This window comes from Ambystoma mexicanum, chromosome 1p (genome assembly GCF_040938575.1).
Source record: "Ambystoma mexicanum isolate Mex_15411 chromosome 1p, UKY_AmexF1_1, whole genome shotgun sequence".
In the NCBI taxonomy this organism is placed as follows: domain Eukaryota; kingdom Metazoa; phylum Chordata; class Amphibia; order Caudata; family Ambystomatidae; genus Ambystoma; species Ambystoma mexicanum.
In genome coordinates, this window is record NC_090921.1 from 397,737,787 (window position 1) to 397,757,632 (window position 19,846).

Genomic DNA, 19,846 nt, shown 5'->3' on the forward strand with positions numbered 1-19,846 from the left:
ACAGACATGCCAGAAATATGTTTTATTCTTTCAGGTGTCCATCTTCTTCCCTCCTGATCAAATATGTTCCTGGTGTCCACACTCGAAGTCTGATTGTCCTGTGAGAAAGGTTGCTGAGGATCCTGTGTAAACTGACCTCTACCAGGGCCCCCCACACCCGGGCGACCTCTGGATTGGGTACCCATATTTCCAAATGTGTTTTGACCTTTGTTGCAGGACTGGGCATTGTCCTCGCCAATGACCCTCTTGACGACAATAGGTGCACTGGTTAATGTTCACAGGACCCAAGGGCACATTCCCTTGCGGGACATACTGACCTCTAATCTGAGAACTACCCCCTCTGGGGCCTCTAACAATTTGCTGCAATAGCACTTTAGTTTTCAAATCACCTTTTTGTTTTTCAACTCTATCTTTTTCATTGACACGGTTCTCGTAGTACTGAGCCATGTGCAGTACTTCTGATTGCAATTTCGCCTGCCAAGCGCTCTCAGAAGACATAATTTGTGACTGGATGCCAGGCAGCAATCCACGCACAAATTTGTCCACAAATAACCTTTTCCCAGACTCTGTGCCTAGGCCTTGTCCACTGAAATCCGAGAATACCTGTTCGAACCGATTAAAGAACTCGGTAGCACCCTCAGACTTTCCTTGGACACAGGCCGTAAGTTTGTCCCATATAATTCTTTTCTCTGTAATTTTGGTTTTCAATTTAGCAATGATTCTATCAGGCAAAGTTAATATCACCTTAGGCGGTCTTTCACCAGCTGGGCTTTCTCCATCGAGTCTAGTTATATTTACCCATGCATCTCCCAACCCTGGCACGTCGTCTATAGTTCTAACTTGCTTCCACAAATCTACGGGCAGGAGTACAGGGAATAACAAATTGATATTGCCTAAGGTGAATACTGAGGATTGCAAGACGGACTCTATTTCTTTATAGAATCCTGTCGTATTTTTCCTAATATCAGGAATAGATTGCTTAATAGTGTTCACTTCCTGTCTTGAGAACGGGACGTGAACGAACTGCGATACATAATGTGCAGGAATGTCCACAGCGACTATATTTCGTGCAACATCAGCCGCAATCTCAACCTTCGGGACAAATGTCGGAGGAACCTCTCTCATAGGCAACTGAGAAGTAGGGGTCTCCGAACGCTTACTAAGCAACAGAGCTAAATCGAGCGCTAAAGCAGTCGAAGTGTCAAGTGAAAAAGCTCTCTTGTAAATACTCAATAACTCTGTGGGACAACTAATCTTTCTTTTTACACAATCATCCTGTATCACTTTCCTCTGCATTTCTGGCGTATACTGACTATATGTCATATACTTCAACTGGAGTTATCAACAAATCCGAAATCCATCTAAGCGCGTCCTTCGTACAAATTCGTGCTTCCTCAGATATCGATTTACGACAAGGAAGGAACCGTTTCTGTACATACATACTTTCCTCCTCGTCATCCTCATTCTGCAACTTTTCTAACTCCTTTCTATACCCAAATAACCGCTCGACATGCTCATTTACTTTCTTCAGTGTCTCTAGATAGCGCTAAAGTATTTAGATCCCTTAACCCTTGCGGGAGATCTGTATTATTTAACTTTCCCCACATTACACATAACTGAATCCCTAAACCTTCAATAAAAACATTTTTCTCAGGAAAATTATCCATATTACAAAGTGTGGCAAAAACATTAGTTTGATCATCCTTCTCCATACAATACTTAGCCCATGCAATTAACTCACGTTTCTTCTCCGGTGGTACAGTATTGCGAGCGACAACCTTTGACCCTGCACCTCGATCGATTACAAGCGGCTCAGGACCACTTGGAAGAGAGGGAGCAGGCAAATTCAATGGAGGTACTGTTACTGGTGCGATAAGAAGAGGTGGAGGAGCTGGAGGAAGGGGCACATTAGGAAGAGCGGGAACAACAGCAGGTAGAGCAGGAGTAACAGGAGGGAGAGGCAAAGCAGCAGGAAGAGGAACATACGGAGGTGGTGCAGAGGCACCAGGCCTTCGTTCATTTAACAATTTATCTATGAATTCATCGGAAGCATGGAGGTCTTTGGAAGGATATATTTTTTTAATTCCAAGTGAGAAAGCCCTATCCATATTCCCAGTTGATTCAGAATGTTTATCTTGGTCATACAATAATGCTTTTTCGGTGTTCGTCTTATGACGGCGCGCATGCTTTTCTCTGCAAAACATCAAATGCTGCAGGTCTAGCCTTTTTCTTTAATAGAATTGACTGTAAATACTCAATACAAGGGATTTCAAAACTACCATTGATTGGCCACTGAAGTTCAGAGGCATGTCTGGTTTGTCTGTGCCTAATGTCATTAAATACTATACTTCCAATGCCATGCTTACAGTACATAGTACATGCCGGCGACCCCTCCTGTGGTGCCGACGGCTAAATTCCAAAGATTGTCTATCGCTACGGAACAACACCCTGAAGGAGGTAGACAATTTCCCAGCCATATCAAATTATTGGAGTTACCTGGTCAATAATTGTGATTGCAGATACAATGCGCCAAATTCAAATTATCAGGGTTGAATTAAGAGTCGAGTCACGACTCACCTGAACAAACCTAAGGAGGTCCGATCAGATTTCAAAGAATCTTACCTAACTAATCTTACCTCGTGTATGGTGATTTCGGCAAATCTGCCCGCCTCGATAAGTGGACCCTCGTCAAGATGCCGTCTCGGACCACAAGCTAATCGTCTAGGGATCGGGTTGTGAAGCGCTGCTGAGGTGTTGCAACTCGTTCAGTGGGGCCACTTTTTGTCACACCTTCCGATAGCGTGTAGTGTGTCGACCTTCAACAATCCGGAGAAAACAAAATCAAAATATCGAGGCGGAGTACCCCAAAAGGAAATGCACCGAACACGGGTTACAAAGAAACATACAAAGTACTTTATTTTATACTGAATCCAGTTACAAAAACAGAGCAAAATCAGATAGCTATCGGCCCTCCGTACAACACAACGAACTCCAGCGTGGTTCAATGTGGTCCGTGAGAGACGCTGTACATTAGAATGCGTTGGCTTTTTATACATTTCATGAGCACGATGTCCAGCCCCACTTCGGGTTAATATTCCACTTAATACATCATCGATCTAGGGTTCATGCCAAGTCTCGAACAACCGCATATAACTGGTTTGCTTTTAATACACGTATCAACAAGTCTATACAGCAACTGTGTATTCTGGGATTTTCCATGTAGATCTTCTTAAACACTAATACTATGTAGTTAAACAAATGTTCTATGTTCAGTATTTGAATACATTGTCTTTATAGTATACTCGTGGATTAGTTTCTTTACACGAGTAATCCCTTACACACAGGTCAACGAAGGGCAAGGTCTCAGTTCACGACCTCAACAAGTGGCCTGCAGGCAAGCTACATATTAGCTATGTACAGAGGTCAAGACGGCCATGTTGTATTTTGGAATGACATCGTCCACCATTTTAACTCACATGGTGACTTTACAAAGTGAACCTAAAATGGCTGCTTACATTGATTTTAAGGTCAGGACCTTGCAACACAGATTCTTTTGCAACCGACTTTCGAGCAGCTTGGCGTAGGCCAATATAAATAGATGTTTTGCAATAGGAGACACGATATAATTTCTCTTTTGACAATAAAACTGAAGAGTGCCTTGGAAGTAAGCTCCCGCGTCAGAGTGGGGAAAACCAACACATGTGAAAGGATACCAAAGATTTTTAAAAAATGTCGGCGTAATTACCCTACGCTGCTGAGGGGTCAAGGAGAACCAGAAGGCAAGGATGGCTGTCTAGTATGTTGAGGGCATCATAGTTTACATTGATGGTGGTAGTTTTCCGACTCTATCTGGGTGTGAAAACAGATTGGTAGGATTGAAAGAGGTTGTTCCTGCCGATCTGTTAGGGGAGTTGTGTGGCTACTGCTTTTTTAAAGATCTTGCCTCGGAAGTCCAGTGTTGGTTACTTCAGAAGCAGCATGATTTGCCCAGTCTTGAGGTTTGAGGAAAGGGTGTCTTGATTGAGGAGCTGTTGAGGTTTTCCAGATAAGTGAGGAGTACTTCTGTCAGAAGGATCTTGAGTACTGAGGCAGGGAGGAGGATGTCCTTGTAAGATGTGACCTTGAGGGATGCTAGGGTGTTAGTCACATCACCAATGGTGAGTATCTTAAAAGCTGTCCAAGTAGTGGTGGTTTTGTGAGATGGAATGTATAGTGTGCTGTCAGTTGTGGGGTTGGTGTCTTTTTGCCGTCAGATCATGCTGATCTCGATGATGAAGAAAGAGATGACACTGGATTTTTCGATTTAGTGCAGTATGGGTGAGGTGAGCAGAGGTTTGATGCAATACCTGATGCATTTCGAGGGGGCTCTGCTTTCGTTGTTGCCTATGTTGTTCTGATAGTCTTATCAACTGCTTTACTGTTTGTGTGATGGTTGTGACTATTTTTAAGAGTTTACCTGAACAGTAAATATTGCTTTGCTTAATAATAAACTATATTTTTAGTGAAAATCAACAGTGTAAAACGTTGTAGTGTATGCTAATGGATGTCTAGCTGTACGCAAGTACCGCCCGTCATGTGAATGAAGTCAAACTGCTAAGCCACACTAGCTTTGTGAGGGTCAGGACTATCTTTTTGTAAACCCTGCACATAAACTACTTTTGAAAAACCTCCCACACTAAACTGTCTCGGGAGGATAGCTCGGGGGCAACGTGCTCGCCTTGGAAACAAGACATGCAGCAACACAGGTTTGATCCCCGGGTCCGCGCTTAGAAACCTCTGGGTATGAGGCGCGTTATAAATAACCAATTACAATAGATTACAACCCTTCTGACCCTCCCGTCATGTTACTGAAGGTAAGGTTTCCATTGGGTGGCCAGCCTGCACACTATACGTTAGAGTCGTCGTGCACAGCCTCGCCTGCAGTATGTTGCGATTGCTTTTAATTAAGAAGAATCTCATACACTGTATGTTTTAAACAATCACCTTTTCTTTACAGGGCGGGGATAAGCTTCAGGATGCCTACTACATCTTTCAAGAGATGGCAGATAAGTACACAGGCACCCTGCTCTTGCTGAATGGCCAAGCAGCCTGCTACATGGCTCAGAATAAGTGGGAGGATGCAGAGGGTGTGCTACAGGAGGCACTCGATAAGGTAACTTTGGTTATGAGCTTGTGAGGTTGGAAGTCCTAAACAGTACCTTTGCTGCGAAACCTCTGTTTTTGCAGGGTTTTTGTGTGCTTTTTCCTGCGGATTACTAACCTTTTTCCCTTGGCTTGCCTTTATCAAAGGCCTCAGCAGGGCACACATCCCAAATGTCCCATTAGTGTCCTTTATGCCTCCCGGGGATAGGGTTTCCTCCACTCATAGCTGGCTGTATCTGCTCCTCTGGTTGATGGTGGACCTTTGAATTATAGTGGGGTGCAGCCTGCTGTACCTGGGTGGTCCTAGAGGGACCTTTTATGCAAAAGCACCACTCCTTTGTTCAGCAGATAGATATTGTTTCCTAAGAGATAAGGAATGGATATAAAGGGCTGTCGTATATGGTAGGAATTGAAATAAAGATTTTATGGGCAGGAGCTGAAGTAGCTGCTTGCTATCGGGCCATCTCCTAGTGGCCAGGAATTACCTCTGGGGAAAGAGGCGTTTTTACATTGCATGCTGCAAATTGAACTTCAACTTGAAATGCAAACTATGATTGGTATCCTTTATATGTGCCCCATTATTCTTTGATATAGTCTATGCATGTCGAATTGCCTTTTTAATAAACAAACGCACACAGAATTGAATTAATGTAATTTAGGTATTTGTGTATGACACTAGTGGGCCTCCATTGTCTGAAGAGCTGTTGATATAAGCTTACAAAGCTCTTCAAGGCTATAGCAGGATCTGGATAACTCCCAGCCATTTTGATCTATGAATAGTCCTGCTTACTGCCTGCCAGGAAGAGCAGGGACTACAGTTTCTCATGTTTGTGAATGATATCTGGATTCGGACATCAATCCTTACCTGGAGAAAAAGCCTGGCAATATGCCCATGAAAGTTGAACGTGGATGTATGTACTGGATGCAACCCTGACTTCTTAGAACCGAAGTTCATAGAACACCTGGGCGGGGGGGGGGGCGCGCAGGAGGGAGGCATGGGGCTCTTCATTCTTAAATTGTCATTCTTAAATTGTCACCTATGAGTGAGTCCCAAAATAACCAGAAGATGCATACCCAAAGTGAAATGGTGAGTTACCTCTGATGGACTCTACACACTTTCATCCAAGACCTGATCTGCGGATGAAGCTCCGTTAGTGTCATACAGACCATGTGCTACAAGTGACCAGACGGAACCGAAGTATCAGATAATAGAGGGAGTTGTAAAATGAGGTAGAGGGGCGAAAAAGCGAGCGACTGGGGGAGAGTAGACTAGATTATCTGACATTGGCACAGTCTAAAACATGAGAATGCTGGGGTAGGGAACCCCTAGGACAGTGGTGCACATCAGGGACAGATGCGGCCCTTCAGGACATGTATAACCCTGCAGTTCACGGAGTTTTATGATTGACTTTAGGGCAGGACACATTTTGCCTTTCTCTCGTTCACCTTCGGTCTGTCACTCTCCCTCCTGTCAGGTGTGTGAAAGCCTCTTTTTGTTCCGTTTTTTTCATTTTGTACTCTGATTCGTACAGTTTAAAACAGATTCGAGTCCCATAATAGAAATTAGTCAGTGGTATTCCCATTACAAGGCAATGTATTATACAGGTTATAGTTATAAACTAGTGCAATAAATCAGTGCTCCTCAAACCCCAATTGTGTACTGAAATGTTCTTACGACTTCCCCGACCGCTGCCATCCCTTTGGACAGTCTGGCACACTGTATGAGAGTAGTGTGGTAAATTCGGCCCTCCAGTTGTGCAGCCCTGCCCTAGGAGGACCTCAGAGAGAGCCAGACAGATAAGATCTTTGACTTTAGGCCATCACGAATGGCTAGCCTTAGAAAGTGTTTCCTATCAGTAGCCGGAAAACCTGGGTTTTAGGAACGCCTGGGTTAGGTTGGAGGATACCCATCGGAGGTTGATGGGTAAGCCCCTTTGTGAACCTGCCCTTGACCCTAACCAGAGTAAAAGCTATACATCTTTCTATTTGAGAAATAAAGATCCTTGAACCACCTTTTGGAGTCTGAGATTTTGTCTGCCATCTGTGACAGGTGTTATTTACTGCTGGGTACTTACTGTAAATAAATGGCTTGCCTTCTGTGGAAAGCTTAATGTAATGCATGCCTGTAGATGTATCCACTTATTTGGAATTCAAGGAGGAAACTAAAATGGGGCATGTACAATAGTGCAAGTTCACCCATGTGTGCTTTTTTGTCATATTTAGGACAGCAGCCACCCAGAGACCCTGATTAATTTCATTGTCTTGACTCAACACTTGGGAAAAGCACCAGAGGTAAGGCAATTACATTTTACTTACATTTAGCACCCATTCCTGTATTGCCAACAGATTGCAGCCTTTAAACCACATGTTTTGGTGCCCACATCAAAACGAGAAGTGGGCCCCTGCTGTTTTTATAAATAACTCATTTAATTCAAGCTATGGTAAATGTTCAACTTCGTGTTGGTCTTTTTTTACTGGCAAGACTGCATTAATACTAATGTGAATAACAAGTCAAACAGGCTGGGTCAGTCGAAACACAATTGGTGGCAGTCATGAATGCATATTGTGTGTGAATTATTTAATCAATTAATCACAGATTTGACGCTCGCAAAACAATTAAGTCCATATTTAAAATGATTCCAAGTGCATTAAACTGCACACCTATGTTCTCAGCTAAACAACTCTTTGTACATTTGTAAAAGCCTAATATTAAATTTGAGCCACCTCTCCATAGGGGTGGTTTAGCTTTGGCACTCGCGTGTCTTTCAAGGTGGCCAAATGCTGAAGTCTGATGTGATATTGTTTGTGGTAGTTTCCTAACTATCTACTGTTGAGACCTTTTAACCATTGAAATGTGTGAGTGGTGCTAGCGTTTCAGTAGAGCTTTTTCATTTTAAATCTGTGGTCGTTTTTCCTCATCTAGGTGACAAACCGTTACTTATCCCAGCTTAAAGACGCGCACAGAAACCATCCCTTTGTTAAGGAATACCTGGCCAAGGTATGTAATGTAACAATGTTACTTTGACTTTAGTCACTGTCAGTGCTGCCTCAGAAAAAGTGTTGAACAGCACTGATCTACGTAGTACATCTTTAAACACACTTCCCAGACCTACTGCGTGCTGTTCTTGTTATGCTTCAACATTAGAGGACATTTTCACCTGTGGCTAGTATTTCCGTGAGATGCATCACATTTTCCAAAGCTTCCTTGTTTTCCTATTTAAGGTTTCGATGCAGTTTACTTGGGCATGCATACTATCCATGTTCACTAAACAGGTCACCTTAACAAGTAAAACATTGAATTATATCCATTGAATTGTATCTCTACTTTAATGGCTCTTGTTTCACCTGATTGTGTCATCGCTGATTGTCTATAAATACTGCAGCTGTGTTTTCTGTGACCTTGTCCCAATTTACTTACTAGCTGTTACGCTTGGCAGAGAGAAGACAAGTATAGGATGGCCATGCCATGTGCTCGGAACTCCACTTTAATCCCGAAAGTGTCAGTGGAAACTGGTGCATTGTCAGGGACATTCACACATCCATTCATTGTGCGTTCCCATTGCAGTGGTGTCTAACTAGCAACATTTGTTTACCTATAAGAATGCACAGGTACCTCGCTTTGGTTCAAAGCACAGAGTTTGTTGTAAATATGTACTCTCTGTAAATGAAAACCAATGACATTAAAAAACGGCCCTTTGAAGGGTGTTTGGGGCACAGGTGCAATCTACGAAGTGGCCTAACAAGTGCTCCAATTTTTGACTTGATCTTTTTTCCGTGCTACTCCCATGTACCATTGCCCTACTTGCTTTGATTTTACCTTTGCACAGTATGGGACTGTTTTCTTTCAAAATCTGAACACTGACTCCAAATCCCACCTTCACCCAACGGTTTCAAGAGCTCCATTTGTATCTTTTTGCTTAAAGACCTTGAATGTCTCTACTCATGTAAACCTGCAAGTACCTAAAATTCATTTATTTAATTTGCTACACGCCCAGACCCTTGGGTATCAAGGCGAGGTTGCAGACAGCTCATCAGATTTCTTGTACAATGTTACAGTAGCAGTTAGAATAACAGTAGGGCAAGTGGCTCCTAAAAGTGTAGAAACAATGTAGAAAACAGATTAGAAGAAAAAACACAAAGCAGTTCCAATGAGGTCCTGCATAGTTCATGGATAGTCATTTAGTCAATGAGATGAATCTGTATTAGGAAGGTGGAGGTGGGAGGGCCTGGTCAATCAGTATTTGTTAAACAACCATGTCTTCAGTGATTCTTTTGAAACTTGCAATAGTTTCTTCATTTTTGATTCTAAGTTAAGATAGCTAGGGGCTTTGTTCATGAGACATTTGTATACAATACATAAGGTTTTGAAAATGATTCTGGCTTTGATAGGCAGCCAATGATTTTCTTGCCTAATCTTAGAGATATGGTCTGATTTCTTTATGCCTAGAGCCGCCCTAACAGCTTTGTTCTGCAGCAATTGCAGTTTACTGCAACGTCCTCCTGCTAGGAACTTCCAAGGATAATATAAGCAGTCGAGCTTAGTTAATATCAACGCTCTGGCTAGTGTTATACAATTGGCGGGTGTAAGAATTGACGGCTCAGCGCAATGAGTTTGGCTGTGTAGGCTGTGGAGGATGAAAGGGCCACATGGTGAGATTGGCATCTTGATAAACACCAAGAGTTTTAACTTGCTCGAGTACTGGTATCAAGGTGCCGTCAATATTGATGTGTGTAATCGGGATGGAGAGAGCTTATTCTAGATTGGGATCCTACGATGAGGACCTCGGTCTTCTCATTGCGACAGAGGCTGTTCATTGCCATCCAGTTTTGAATGATAGCGTAGATTTTATTTATGGGCTGGGTATCTTGGCTGTAATCCCCGGTGATGAGGATAAGGATCTGAGTGTCCTCTGCAAAATGTGTGTAGATGACACCCATATCGTCTAATGCTGAGAATAGGAGTCTGGTATAGGCATTATACAGGGTCGGGGAGAGGCATGAACCTTGGGGTACGCCAATGAGCACCGCTATAGGGTCAGCCGCTTCTTTCCCAATGGCAACTCTGGAAGTTTGTTCAGCTAGAAAAGATTTGATCCAGAGGGTGGCATTGGTGGAGAAACTAAAGTCTTTGGCTAATGTATCGCAGAGATTGTCATGGTCTACAAGGTAGAACGCTGCTGATAGGTCCAGCAGCAGCAATATGGCCATTTTTCCTGAATCTCTGATGGTATCTATTTGGATTTTGAGGTCAGTGAGCGGTTTCGGTGCTATAGTTCGGTCGGAACCCAAATTGTCTGGCTCCTAGGAGTTTGTTCTGTTCTAGATGGGTTTGTATTTGGTTATATTCTATCAATTTTAAGAAGGAATCCGACCGTAGTTATAGGCCTATAATTGGTTGGAATTAGTGGGTCCAGCGTCGGCTTTTTTAGTAATGGTGTGACCCAAGCTTCTTTGATTCTGGCCGGGACGAGATTGGAGCTGATGGATGCATTAACAAAGTTAGTGATGATAGGGGTGAGGGCGAGGGTGCATAGTTTAATTAGGTGCGCTGTCAAATTGTCTCCTTTGCAATTAGATGCCTTTTGTTTGTCTATGGTATTGAGCACTACTTCTTGGGAGATTGGAGAGAAATGGAAGGTTGGGGTATTACATACCGAGGGACAGGAATTTGCTTCCACTAGGGTAGGTTTTTCTGCTAGTATTTTCCTTTTTAGTGATTTAATTTTGTAATAGTTGGATTTTAGCGGCCAGAGCATCTTGAATGGTAGTGCACCATTCTTTGCAAGGTTGAACAGGGTTGATGATCGGGATGGGGTTTCCAACTCTTTGAGGATAGAGAATAATTCTTTTGATTCTGAGGATGCATTATTGATCCTGGTGTTGAGCGCATTTGCTTTATGTGCAGTGATGGTTGCTTTATACATTTTATTTGCAGTGTTGAAAGCGTCAGTTGTTTCAGGAGAAAGGTATTTCATATAGCGATGTTCACACAAGTGTTTGATTCGCCTAAGGCTACTAGTTCCCGGTCAAACCAGAACAAAGTTTTTTTTTTTTTTTGTCCAATCGTCTAGTTTTAGTGACACAAGGTGCTAAAGTATCTATTGTCGTTGTAAGGCAGTTACAGTAGGTATCTGCAAGGGTTGTCATTAGTAATCATCTTTTCAGTGAGGGTATTCCTTAGAATTGGGTTGAGATTTTCAGCGGAAAGTTTGCAAATATTTCTAGTTACATAAGAGTCCAGCGTGGTGGACTTGGGCGGATATGGTTTGTTGCATGAGATAGAGAAATTAATGCTGTGGTGATCTGGCCAGGGCAGTGAGGTGATCGTTTCTATGGAGACTAAAGTATTGAGGGATAATACCAGTCCAGCGTTCTACCTTTACTGTGGGTAGGCGCATTCACAAGTTGTGTGAATAGCATGTCTTTGAGAGCATTATGTAGGGCTTCTGCTTTGTGTTCCTGGCTGTCGTTAAATCCGAGGTTCAGGTTGCCAAAGACGATAAATTTTGTTTTTGGTTTGATAAGTGGGGTTAGTAGTAATGGTATATCTGTCTGGCTGAGAATTATTATTAGGTGCTCTATATATTGTTAAAAGGTTAATAGTGGTTTTATGATTAGTAGCAAGTTTACGGAGTAGAATTTCGTATCCCTCTGGATTATCTATAGGGCATACTTAGTTTGAGGTGGGTTTTTGCAATAATGGCTACTCCCCCCACCTACTGATTTGGTTCTATTCATTCTAAGGATGGTGTAATTTGGTATGGCAATGGTGAGAATAGGTCCAGAGGCTTGGTGGAGCCAAGTTTCTGTCACTATAAGCATATCAAGCCCCTGATCAATGATGTAATCATGTATTTCTACAGCATGGGCAGCTATGGATCGTGCGTTAATGAGTGCTAATTTGAGTTCAGTAATGGGTTGTGTCTCTGGTATAGGTATTGAGTGGGAGTTACCAAGTTTTTTGGGGTGACCTGAAACTCACTAGTGTATGTAGTGGTCTTTTCTTTTTTTTGAGGTGAGGTTTGGGTGGGAAATCCACTATGGAAATGGTGGAAGTAATCTTTGATTGGTTGGTGGCAGCACTGATATCTGGACTATTAAAGGATCCTGACCCGAGCCGTTGATTTCTAGTGCTGAGTTGTAATATGTTCAGTTTACATTGTTTTTTTTATTTGGTGTGGTCTATATTGGGATAAGGCGAAGTGGTGTGGGTCCGCTATCTAAGCCGGTCACATCTCACTGTGCCTAAACTCGGATAGGAATTCCTTGTGGACTTGTTATTCATGGTAGGACTACATGGGATGGGGGAAGGTCTAGCTTTTTGGCTGCTACTCCAATCCGCAGAGGAATTCTGGTTATGGTGGGGATGGAATGGGCTTATATTGGGCAGCAATGGGGTAGGACATGGGATAGGGTAGTGTCTGGGACATGCTGGCCTACTAAGACCGTTTAAATAGGAGAGCAAATGAGATCATGTGCATGGCAGATCAAAGGGTACAATACAAAAAGTAAACATGAGAGTAAACCAGGCTGGCATAACTACTTTTTGGTAGTGGATTCACAGTTTAACAGCGGCAAATTGCTAATACAGCCGTTCTAAGTCAGGAAAGGTAGTTTAACAGAGCATGGGCTGGCCTAGATTGCTTAGTTGCACTAGTGATTACCTTTAGGTATATTGCACAGTTATTACATATACTTTTGCAATCATAGCATAATCAATTCATTTACAGATCTTAGTGTACGGATACATAGTAGATGGATTTGAGGGGTGGTGGTGGCGTACACGTATTTGATTGCATACATTCTTCCTGACTATTTGCCTAGCGAGAATAGTAATAGAAGGCGTAGTGGTTTAGCGCTGGCATGATAAACATAGCTGTTATAAATCATTCCTAAACATGAGTCCCAAACGGGTATAATAATAAATAACCGTATTGTGTATGGCGAGAGACTACTCATTCTCTTAGCACTGATTGATAGGACACAAAGAGCAATATTGTCGTAGATATGTCACCCAAACGCTCGTCATGCTCTACAGCCTGTTTTACTTGCAGGTAATGTAAACTGGTCCACAGTCTAGTTCCAGTAAGGGGTGCAAGAGTCTGGTTTGTTGGAGAAAATAGGTTGCGGCCCCTTCGCGGACAGCCACAGACAGGCCCTTGTAAGGTGTTCCTTATTGGTGTTCCACTTCGTTAGCTGGCAGGAGCTTTTCTTCATCCGCTTTGTTGCTTCTGGAACTGCTGCTTATACAACAGGCCAAAGCCTAGAAGAAGTGCGGATGTGGATCTCCACGTTTTGAGAATGATGCTGACAAGTACTGCTTGCTTTGTGTAGATGACCAGAGCCCCATTCCACCGTGTTGCTGTGCATATCTCTTTTAGCCATGTCAGTCGAGAGTTGCCAGCATTATTATAGGGATATCTTTGCGATCTGACCACCACTGGAGAACTTGGGCTTTCACTCCTGGCACTAAAACGTAAGTAAACATTCCCAAAAAGGTCTGTGTCCAGTGAGAAGTGCCCCCTCCATTCTGTCCACTGGAGCCACCTGGTCAGTTGAGTTGGCGTTTTGTTACAGTTGCGCAGAGATTGCAAACGTCTGAGAGCCCCACCTCGGGATAGCGCAATCAAGATCATGTTTTCATTACTCTCCATGTTTATATCGTCGTTTTTATTATTATTATTTTTTTACATATTGATATTTATAAAGTTCACCGAACCCAGGGCATCTATTTCCCATCCAATTGCTGATGATCACTCTAAGAAGGCTGTTGTTTATTGGTTACCACCTGCAGTCTTCTCCTTGGCATTTGGATGGGAATCGGCCCGGATCGCATGACTGGTTTCCATATGTACCAGCAGCAGCTGTCTGCAGTTGGCAAACTGCTAGCGTACAAATCACATATAATCTGACCATTCACGAGACAATGCACTTGGAGATGCCAAGAGTGGTCCACTGTCTGGAGTATATCCTGCAAAATAGTTTTTTTCACACATCACCTATTCAATTATGTATCCTGTAACCACATTATTAAATGAAGGTGTTTGGGACACAGCCCACAATTTACCTAGCTATTATAAAACACAATTGGTAACATCCCTCAAATCTCCCAATAGATAACCCTCAAATCTTACTGTCTGCTGTTTTCCATTATGCTATTCCCTGTTAGAATCATGACCTCATATCATCACTGAAATGTGGTTTAAAGAGATCTGCTACAATCCCTGTCGATATGACACCTCCTGGCTACATGGATAGGCCAAATAAATAAGAGTGGTAATGGAATAGCCATTTATCTGCAAGTACAACCATTATTATTCTCTATGATACAGTATCTTTCCCTCTGGCCACATTATTTGTGTTTATTGCCTGCTGCGTCGCCAAGCCAGCAATCATTTTTCAATGTATTGCCTTCCACACCCCATGCCCTTTTGTATGGAGTAACTTAATGGTGTAGTCTTTTACAGTTCCCGATTTCCCCACAAAAACATATTGAAAGACTAAAATGACTACCTCCGGTTTCAGTGGTATGTCCTTGGGCAGATATTTTTTGTGCCTGGACACATTAAGTCTGTGTAGTGTATCTTAAACAGGAACATTGTTGAAGTCTCTGTGTAGTGTGCTGCATGCTGTCCCCAGCTGGTGAGGGGGAGGAGATCTTCAACAACTTATTCCTAAAGAATGTTTTGTCAAAAAAACAAAGAGCAGTACTGTTGCACCACTTTTTGCAGGCTCAATGTATTTTTCCCAATGGGTCACACAAATGGGTGGTGGTCTTTGAGTGCTATACTGTGCCCCAAACTAGATGTTGGTCGTAGCCTTGGCTAGAACTTCTCAAGGTGTTTTGCAAAGCATTGAAAGGTTTTTAAGAACTACTATTAGAGCAGGGTTTAGAGAAGCAAACATGCATATCACAAATGTCAAAACCCACTCTGACTTGGTAAGAAGGTTGAGTAGTAAGGCTTGGACTAAGGTCTGTAGCTTGGTGTAAAGTACAGTTAACATTTGGAAGAGTTTGTCAAGGAATAGCTTTTCCACACAAGTAACATTTACTCTGATGCAATAAGCTAGGATACTACAAGTAAGAAATAATTATATGTATATACAAACAGATTGTGACACTCGGCACATACTGTTGCAATTATTTATTTATTGGGTATTTGTAATGCGCCTATGGAGTGTCAGTCGGGGCAGAAGGAAGCATTGGTAAGAGTGCCAGGGGAATGCAGAGAGTTCAGCGGATGAAGGTCCGCGTGCTAAGTGCGAGGGACGGGGCTGGTATTGCTCTGGGGGTGCAGGCACAGCTAGGCTAGTGCAGTGGGAGGGAGCCCAGAGGGCAAGTGCAGAATGTGGGGGGTGGGGGAGGGAGAGTTAGTGGAGACAAAGTGCAGGGGTAGGCTGGTTGAGGAGGGCCTGGTGCCCTATAAGAATTTGAATGAACCAGCCAGCCAGTCTAGAGGTAGCAGGGGACATTAGCAGGGGAAGGAAGAGGGAAAGAGGAAAAGAGGAAGAGAAAAAGAGGGTCTGGAGAAGCTTCCAGAACTTAAGGATATCCGCCTGAAGTCTGAGAGGGGCAAGGAGACCAGGAGGCACCTGCGGAGGAGGGAGATCTACCCCCTCCCCCACTCTGCTTGGAAAAGCATCTGATCTGTAGAGAGTTGGAGCTAGAAGACCAAAGGGCTCTAGCAGCGAGGTATTTAGGCAGAGCGAGTTGGGTGTAACCGGGCCCCATGTCCCAGAAAGATTTGTTAATGATGCAGAGGGTCTTGCGCTTGATCCTAATCAACTGAGAGCCAGTGGAGAGATTTTAAGGCCGGAGAGATGCGGTCCCTGTGCTTGAAGCCAAGGATAAGTCGTGCAGTCCTATTCTGGATTAGTTGAAGGGATGAGTTCGGAAGGTTGAGGAAGAGGCTGTTGGAGTAGTTCAGCCTGGAGAGGACCAGTGCTCTGGAGACATTGAGTTTCTGGGGGAAGGTGAGGAAAGGCAGAATGCCTCCGACGGTGCAGCTGAAAGTGGGCCTTCTTGGAAAGGTCCGTGGTGTGAGGGGAGTTGAAGATGACCCCCAAGGTTCTTTGCCTCATAGGAGGGGGGGAGGGGGCCATGGAGATTGGCCAGAGTGTAGGAGGGATCTGGGGTCCCAATGAAGTGTCTCAGTCTTGCTGGCATTAAGGCAGAGATCGTTAGCAGCACACCATGCCTGAATAACAAAGTTGGGAATGAGAGAGGAGGAGGCCGAGGAGGGGAGCTTGAAGGAGAGATGTGTGTTGTCCGCATAACACTGGACGTTAGTAGAGAAGGCGGAAATCAAATGTGCTATAGGGGCAAGTTAGATGTTGAAAAGCCAAGGCGAGAGGATAGAGCCCTGTGGGACACCACAGGTGGAGAGTGAGATGGAGGAGAAAAGGGGCCAAGTTGTATCTGGGAAGGTTGGTCAGAAGGAAGGAGATCACCCAGTCCAGAGCCAGGTCTGTAAGGCCAAGAATATCACAGAGCCAATTTATAAGGGTGGCATGATTGACTGTATCAAAGGCAGAGGACAGGTCAAGTAGGATGAGAACAGAAGGAGAGTTGGAATCGAGATTAGCAAGCAAGTCTTCACGGTTGTTCAGGAGAGGTTTTTGTACCTCTGGCAGCTCTGAGGCCAGACTAGTGGCAGTGGAGACAACCAACAAACCAACACCACAACTTGGTGTGAAAAGATGTTCAAACAAGTTATCTCATGCCTTATAAGGTTGAAAGGTGGCACCAGTAAGCAGTAACTAAACTTAATACGTCCAACCTTAACCTAAGAACAAGTGTTTAACAGTGCCAAGGTAAGAAACCAAATGTTGGCTACTTGAAGGGAATTTTAAGTTATTCGACGTTCTCCTAGAGGAAGCAACAGAGTAGTTGGCACTTTAGGCAGGGACACTTTCCATAGTATAACAAAAGGAGTTTCCCATTTGGGAGGTGAGGAGGCAGCTCGCAATTCTGGATGTGGAGGAGGCACCAGGTGGAAATTATTTACCCAGGGTCCATTTTGAGATGAATTTCTAGAATCTGGCATGGTCGACCGTTTTTAGGAGGCCACCCTAGTTATAGTGAACAGGGGAACTCGCAGAGGTTAGCCAAACCCAATCAAGGTAAATGTGGAGAGTGGTCAAGGCTTTGTCCAGGGATACTTCCGAAGGCTCAAGACTGCTTGATCCTCGCGAATGCGTAGACACTAGTTGGTCCCACCAGTCCAAGGCTTGAAGCACTGCTCGGCCTTCGCCAAACAGGTAGTCCAGCAGGGCTTCGTCAAGCCAAACGCAGGAAGATATGCCAGGCCTCTTAGGGAATCATCCATGGCGCTTCAGTCGGCTGGTCTTCTACACAGGATACTGGCGCCAATGCTGATTTGAAGAAATGACTGCAGCGTACTCTTCTTATCTTAAATCCTGGGTGGCGGCAAGCCCACAAATGGTAAGGATCTATATCATTCAAACCGCCAACAGTGGTCCAATCGGGGATCACTGTGGGTTTCACTTATGCCCCAAACCCAGACTCTGGCACAATAGATGGGAAGTGGGACCAGACAGTCCCACACACGCAGCTCAGCAATGTTAAGGCACTAGCCGCGTTCAGTAGCAATGCATAGTAAATGTGAATGTGTGCACCAGAAATGGTAAAAATGTATCTGCTGCCATCAGCTTGTCTTTAGGCACATATAAAAGTAACAAAAATCCCTAGTGTAAAAGGCTAGGCTGATACGAAAGTATCACCACTGCATTGTAAGATACTGTGTGCACTGTTAAATTACCCAAAAATGTAAAAAGACCAAAGGGAAACATAGTTTCCCAGTACTGATAGTCTGAAGGACTGATCAGTTTCACGCATGAAAAAATTTGTAAAATTCCAGGGGAGTGATGCTGAATACTTCACCTCCCTGTAAAAAGTCAGGATGGGTCCTAAAAACAAAATTAAAAAGTTTGGGGGTGGGGGGGTCCATAGAATATGGAAAGAAAGTTGCCTAAAGAGAAATCTTATGTAACTGTCCACCACCCTGAGGCAAACCTAGCTGCTGGGTAGGACTTTTTTAGTGAGTGTAGACCAGTGGGGAACTTAAACAAGTATGCAAGCCAACTGCCCATATACCCTGAACAGAACGGATAACACCACCAGTTAAGTCAGGGCTTTGGGGGAACTGGTCACAGAACTCCAGCAGAGGATGCCTTCAGCACTGGGATCTACACCTCCACAGGACCCTCAAGAGCCCCTGCAGAAGAGAAAGTCCAAGGGCGACGCTGGTCCTAGACATCACCCGACCCCCTTGTGACATGGACCCATCCGGAGCCCCGGCTCTCCACACAGGCACGGACACTGCTCCCATGGTTGCGGGCCCTGACAAGGATGTCTTTATTGCGGCGGGTGGAGAAACTCCACACGTGGACGAGCCCCATAGGGCCTCCCCACCGGACGAAGTTGGATCTTTTCATTCCATGATGTCCAGGGCCTCTGAGCTGTTTCAGTTGGTTCCCGAAGAGATGAAGAAAGAATGCCTGATCCCTTCCTGGACAAAATCTGGGAGCAAGGCCTGGTGCCAATGAAGAGCCAGAGTACGACCCGCCCAAGCGAGACAGATAGGGGAAGTGCAGGGTACCAGATTCCACACCCAAGTGCTTAAGGTCTCAGCCCTCGTCCGACTGTGGTCTGGGCCGCAGCCAGGAAGCGCTCTGTGAATCCATCATGAAGCCATGGTCGCCCTGTCCCCCCCCCCCCCCCCCGACCAGGAGGAGAAGAAGGTGGATGCAATGGCCAAGAGGATAATTTATACAGCATCCTCTACAATCAAGGCAGCCAATGCCCTAGCCATTTTGCCCCGATATGATCAGCGACTATTGTAAAATCTGGGTCCTATTTGAGACTTCCTGCCCGAGGTTAAGTAGATTGATTCGCTAGCACTTTTTCAAATAGTGTGGTCGGAGGCCACTTAACTCCATCACAGGGGCAGTGGACATTGCGGACACCGGTTTCTCCGCCAGATGGGGAACAGGGTCTGCGTCGGCAAGGTTGGTTGAAGGCAACAAACATCCGCCTGGAAGTTCAGACTAAGGTACTAGATATGTTTTTTAACGGGGAAAACCTCTTTGGCAAGGCAATCGACTCTTTGCAAGCAATAAAGGCTGACACGGAGACGGCACGGTTCCTGGGAACCTTGCAGCAGCAACGGCTGTCATTCTTTCACTCATCCAGAGGAAAACCAGGCAGATCTTCCAATGGTTATAATTCCCTGTACTGGCAACCTTCACGCAAGAAACGTACAGGGGTCTCTCTCGGTGCAGTGGAGGACAGCGTTGGTGCTGGTTCGAAAGAAAACTGGGGGTTGGAGGCAGATCCTGGATCTGTGTCGTCTCAAAAGTTCTGGATGTTCACGTTGCAGCACATGTTCGGCTAACTGGAGGAAGGGGATTTTCTGACGTCATTGGATCTGGAGGATGCCTACTTCCACATCCCCATTCACAAGAAAACACTGAAAATTCCTGATGATTCATGGTTCAGGGTCAGCATTACCAGCTCAAGTCTCTTCCCTTCGGGCTGAAGTCTGCTCCGAGGGTCTTTAAGAAGTGCCTGGCCCTGGTGGCGGCACATCTTATTCTACAAGGTATCCACGTATACCCTTACCTGAAAGACTAGCTGGTGCGTTCCCGCTCACACACTCTGGTAAGCGAACACATGAGGACC

General features: G+C 44.5%; 1 protein-coding gene across 1 annotated transcript in view; it reads left to right on the forward strand.

The window, feature by feature from the left end:
* The window catches only part of COPE (COPI coat complex subunit epsilon), a 224,787-nt gene that overhangs the window by 191,619 nt on the left and 13,322 nt on the right, over positions 1 to 19,846 (forward strand). Inside the window, exons 7-9 of the mRNA XM_069649168.1 lie at positions 4,997 to 5,152; positions 7,366 to 7,434; positions 8,066 to 8,140. Of these exons, the coding sequence (XP_069505269.1) occupies positions 4,997 to 5,152; positions 7,366 to 7,434; positions 8,066 to 8,140 (300 nt within the window). The remainder of the gene's footprint in view (positions 1 to 4,996; positions 5,153 to 7,365; positions 7,435 to 8,065; positions 8,141 to 19,846) is intronic.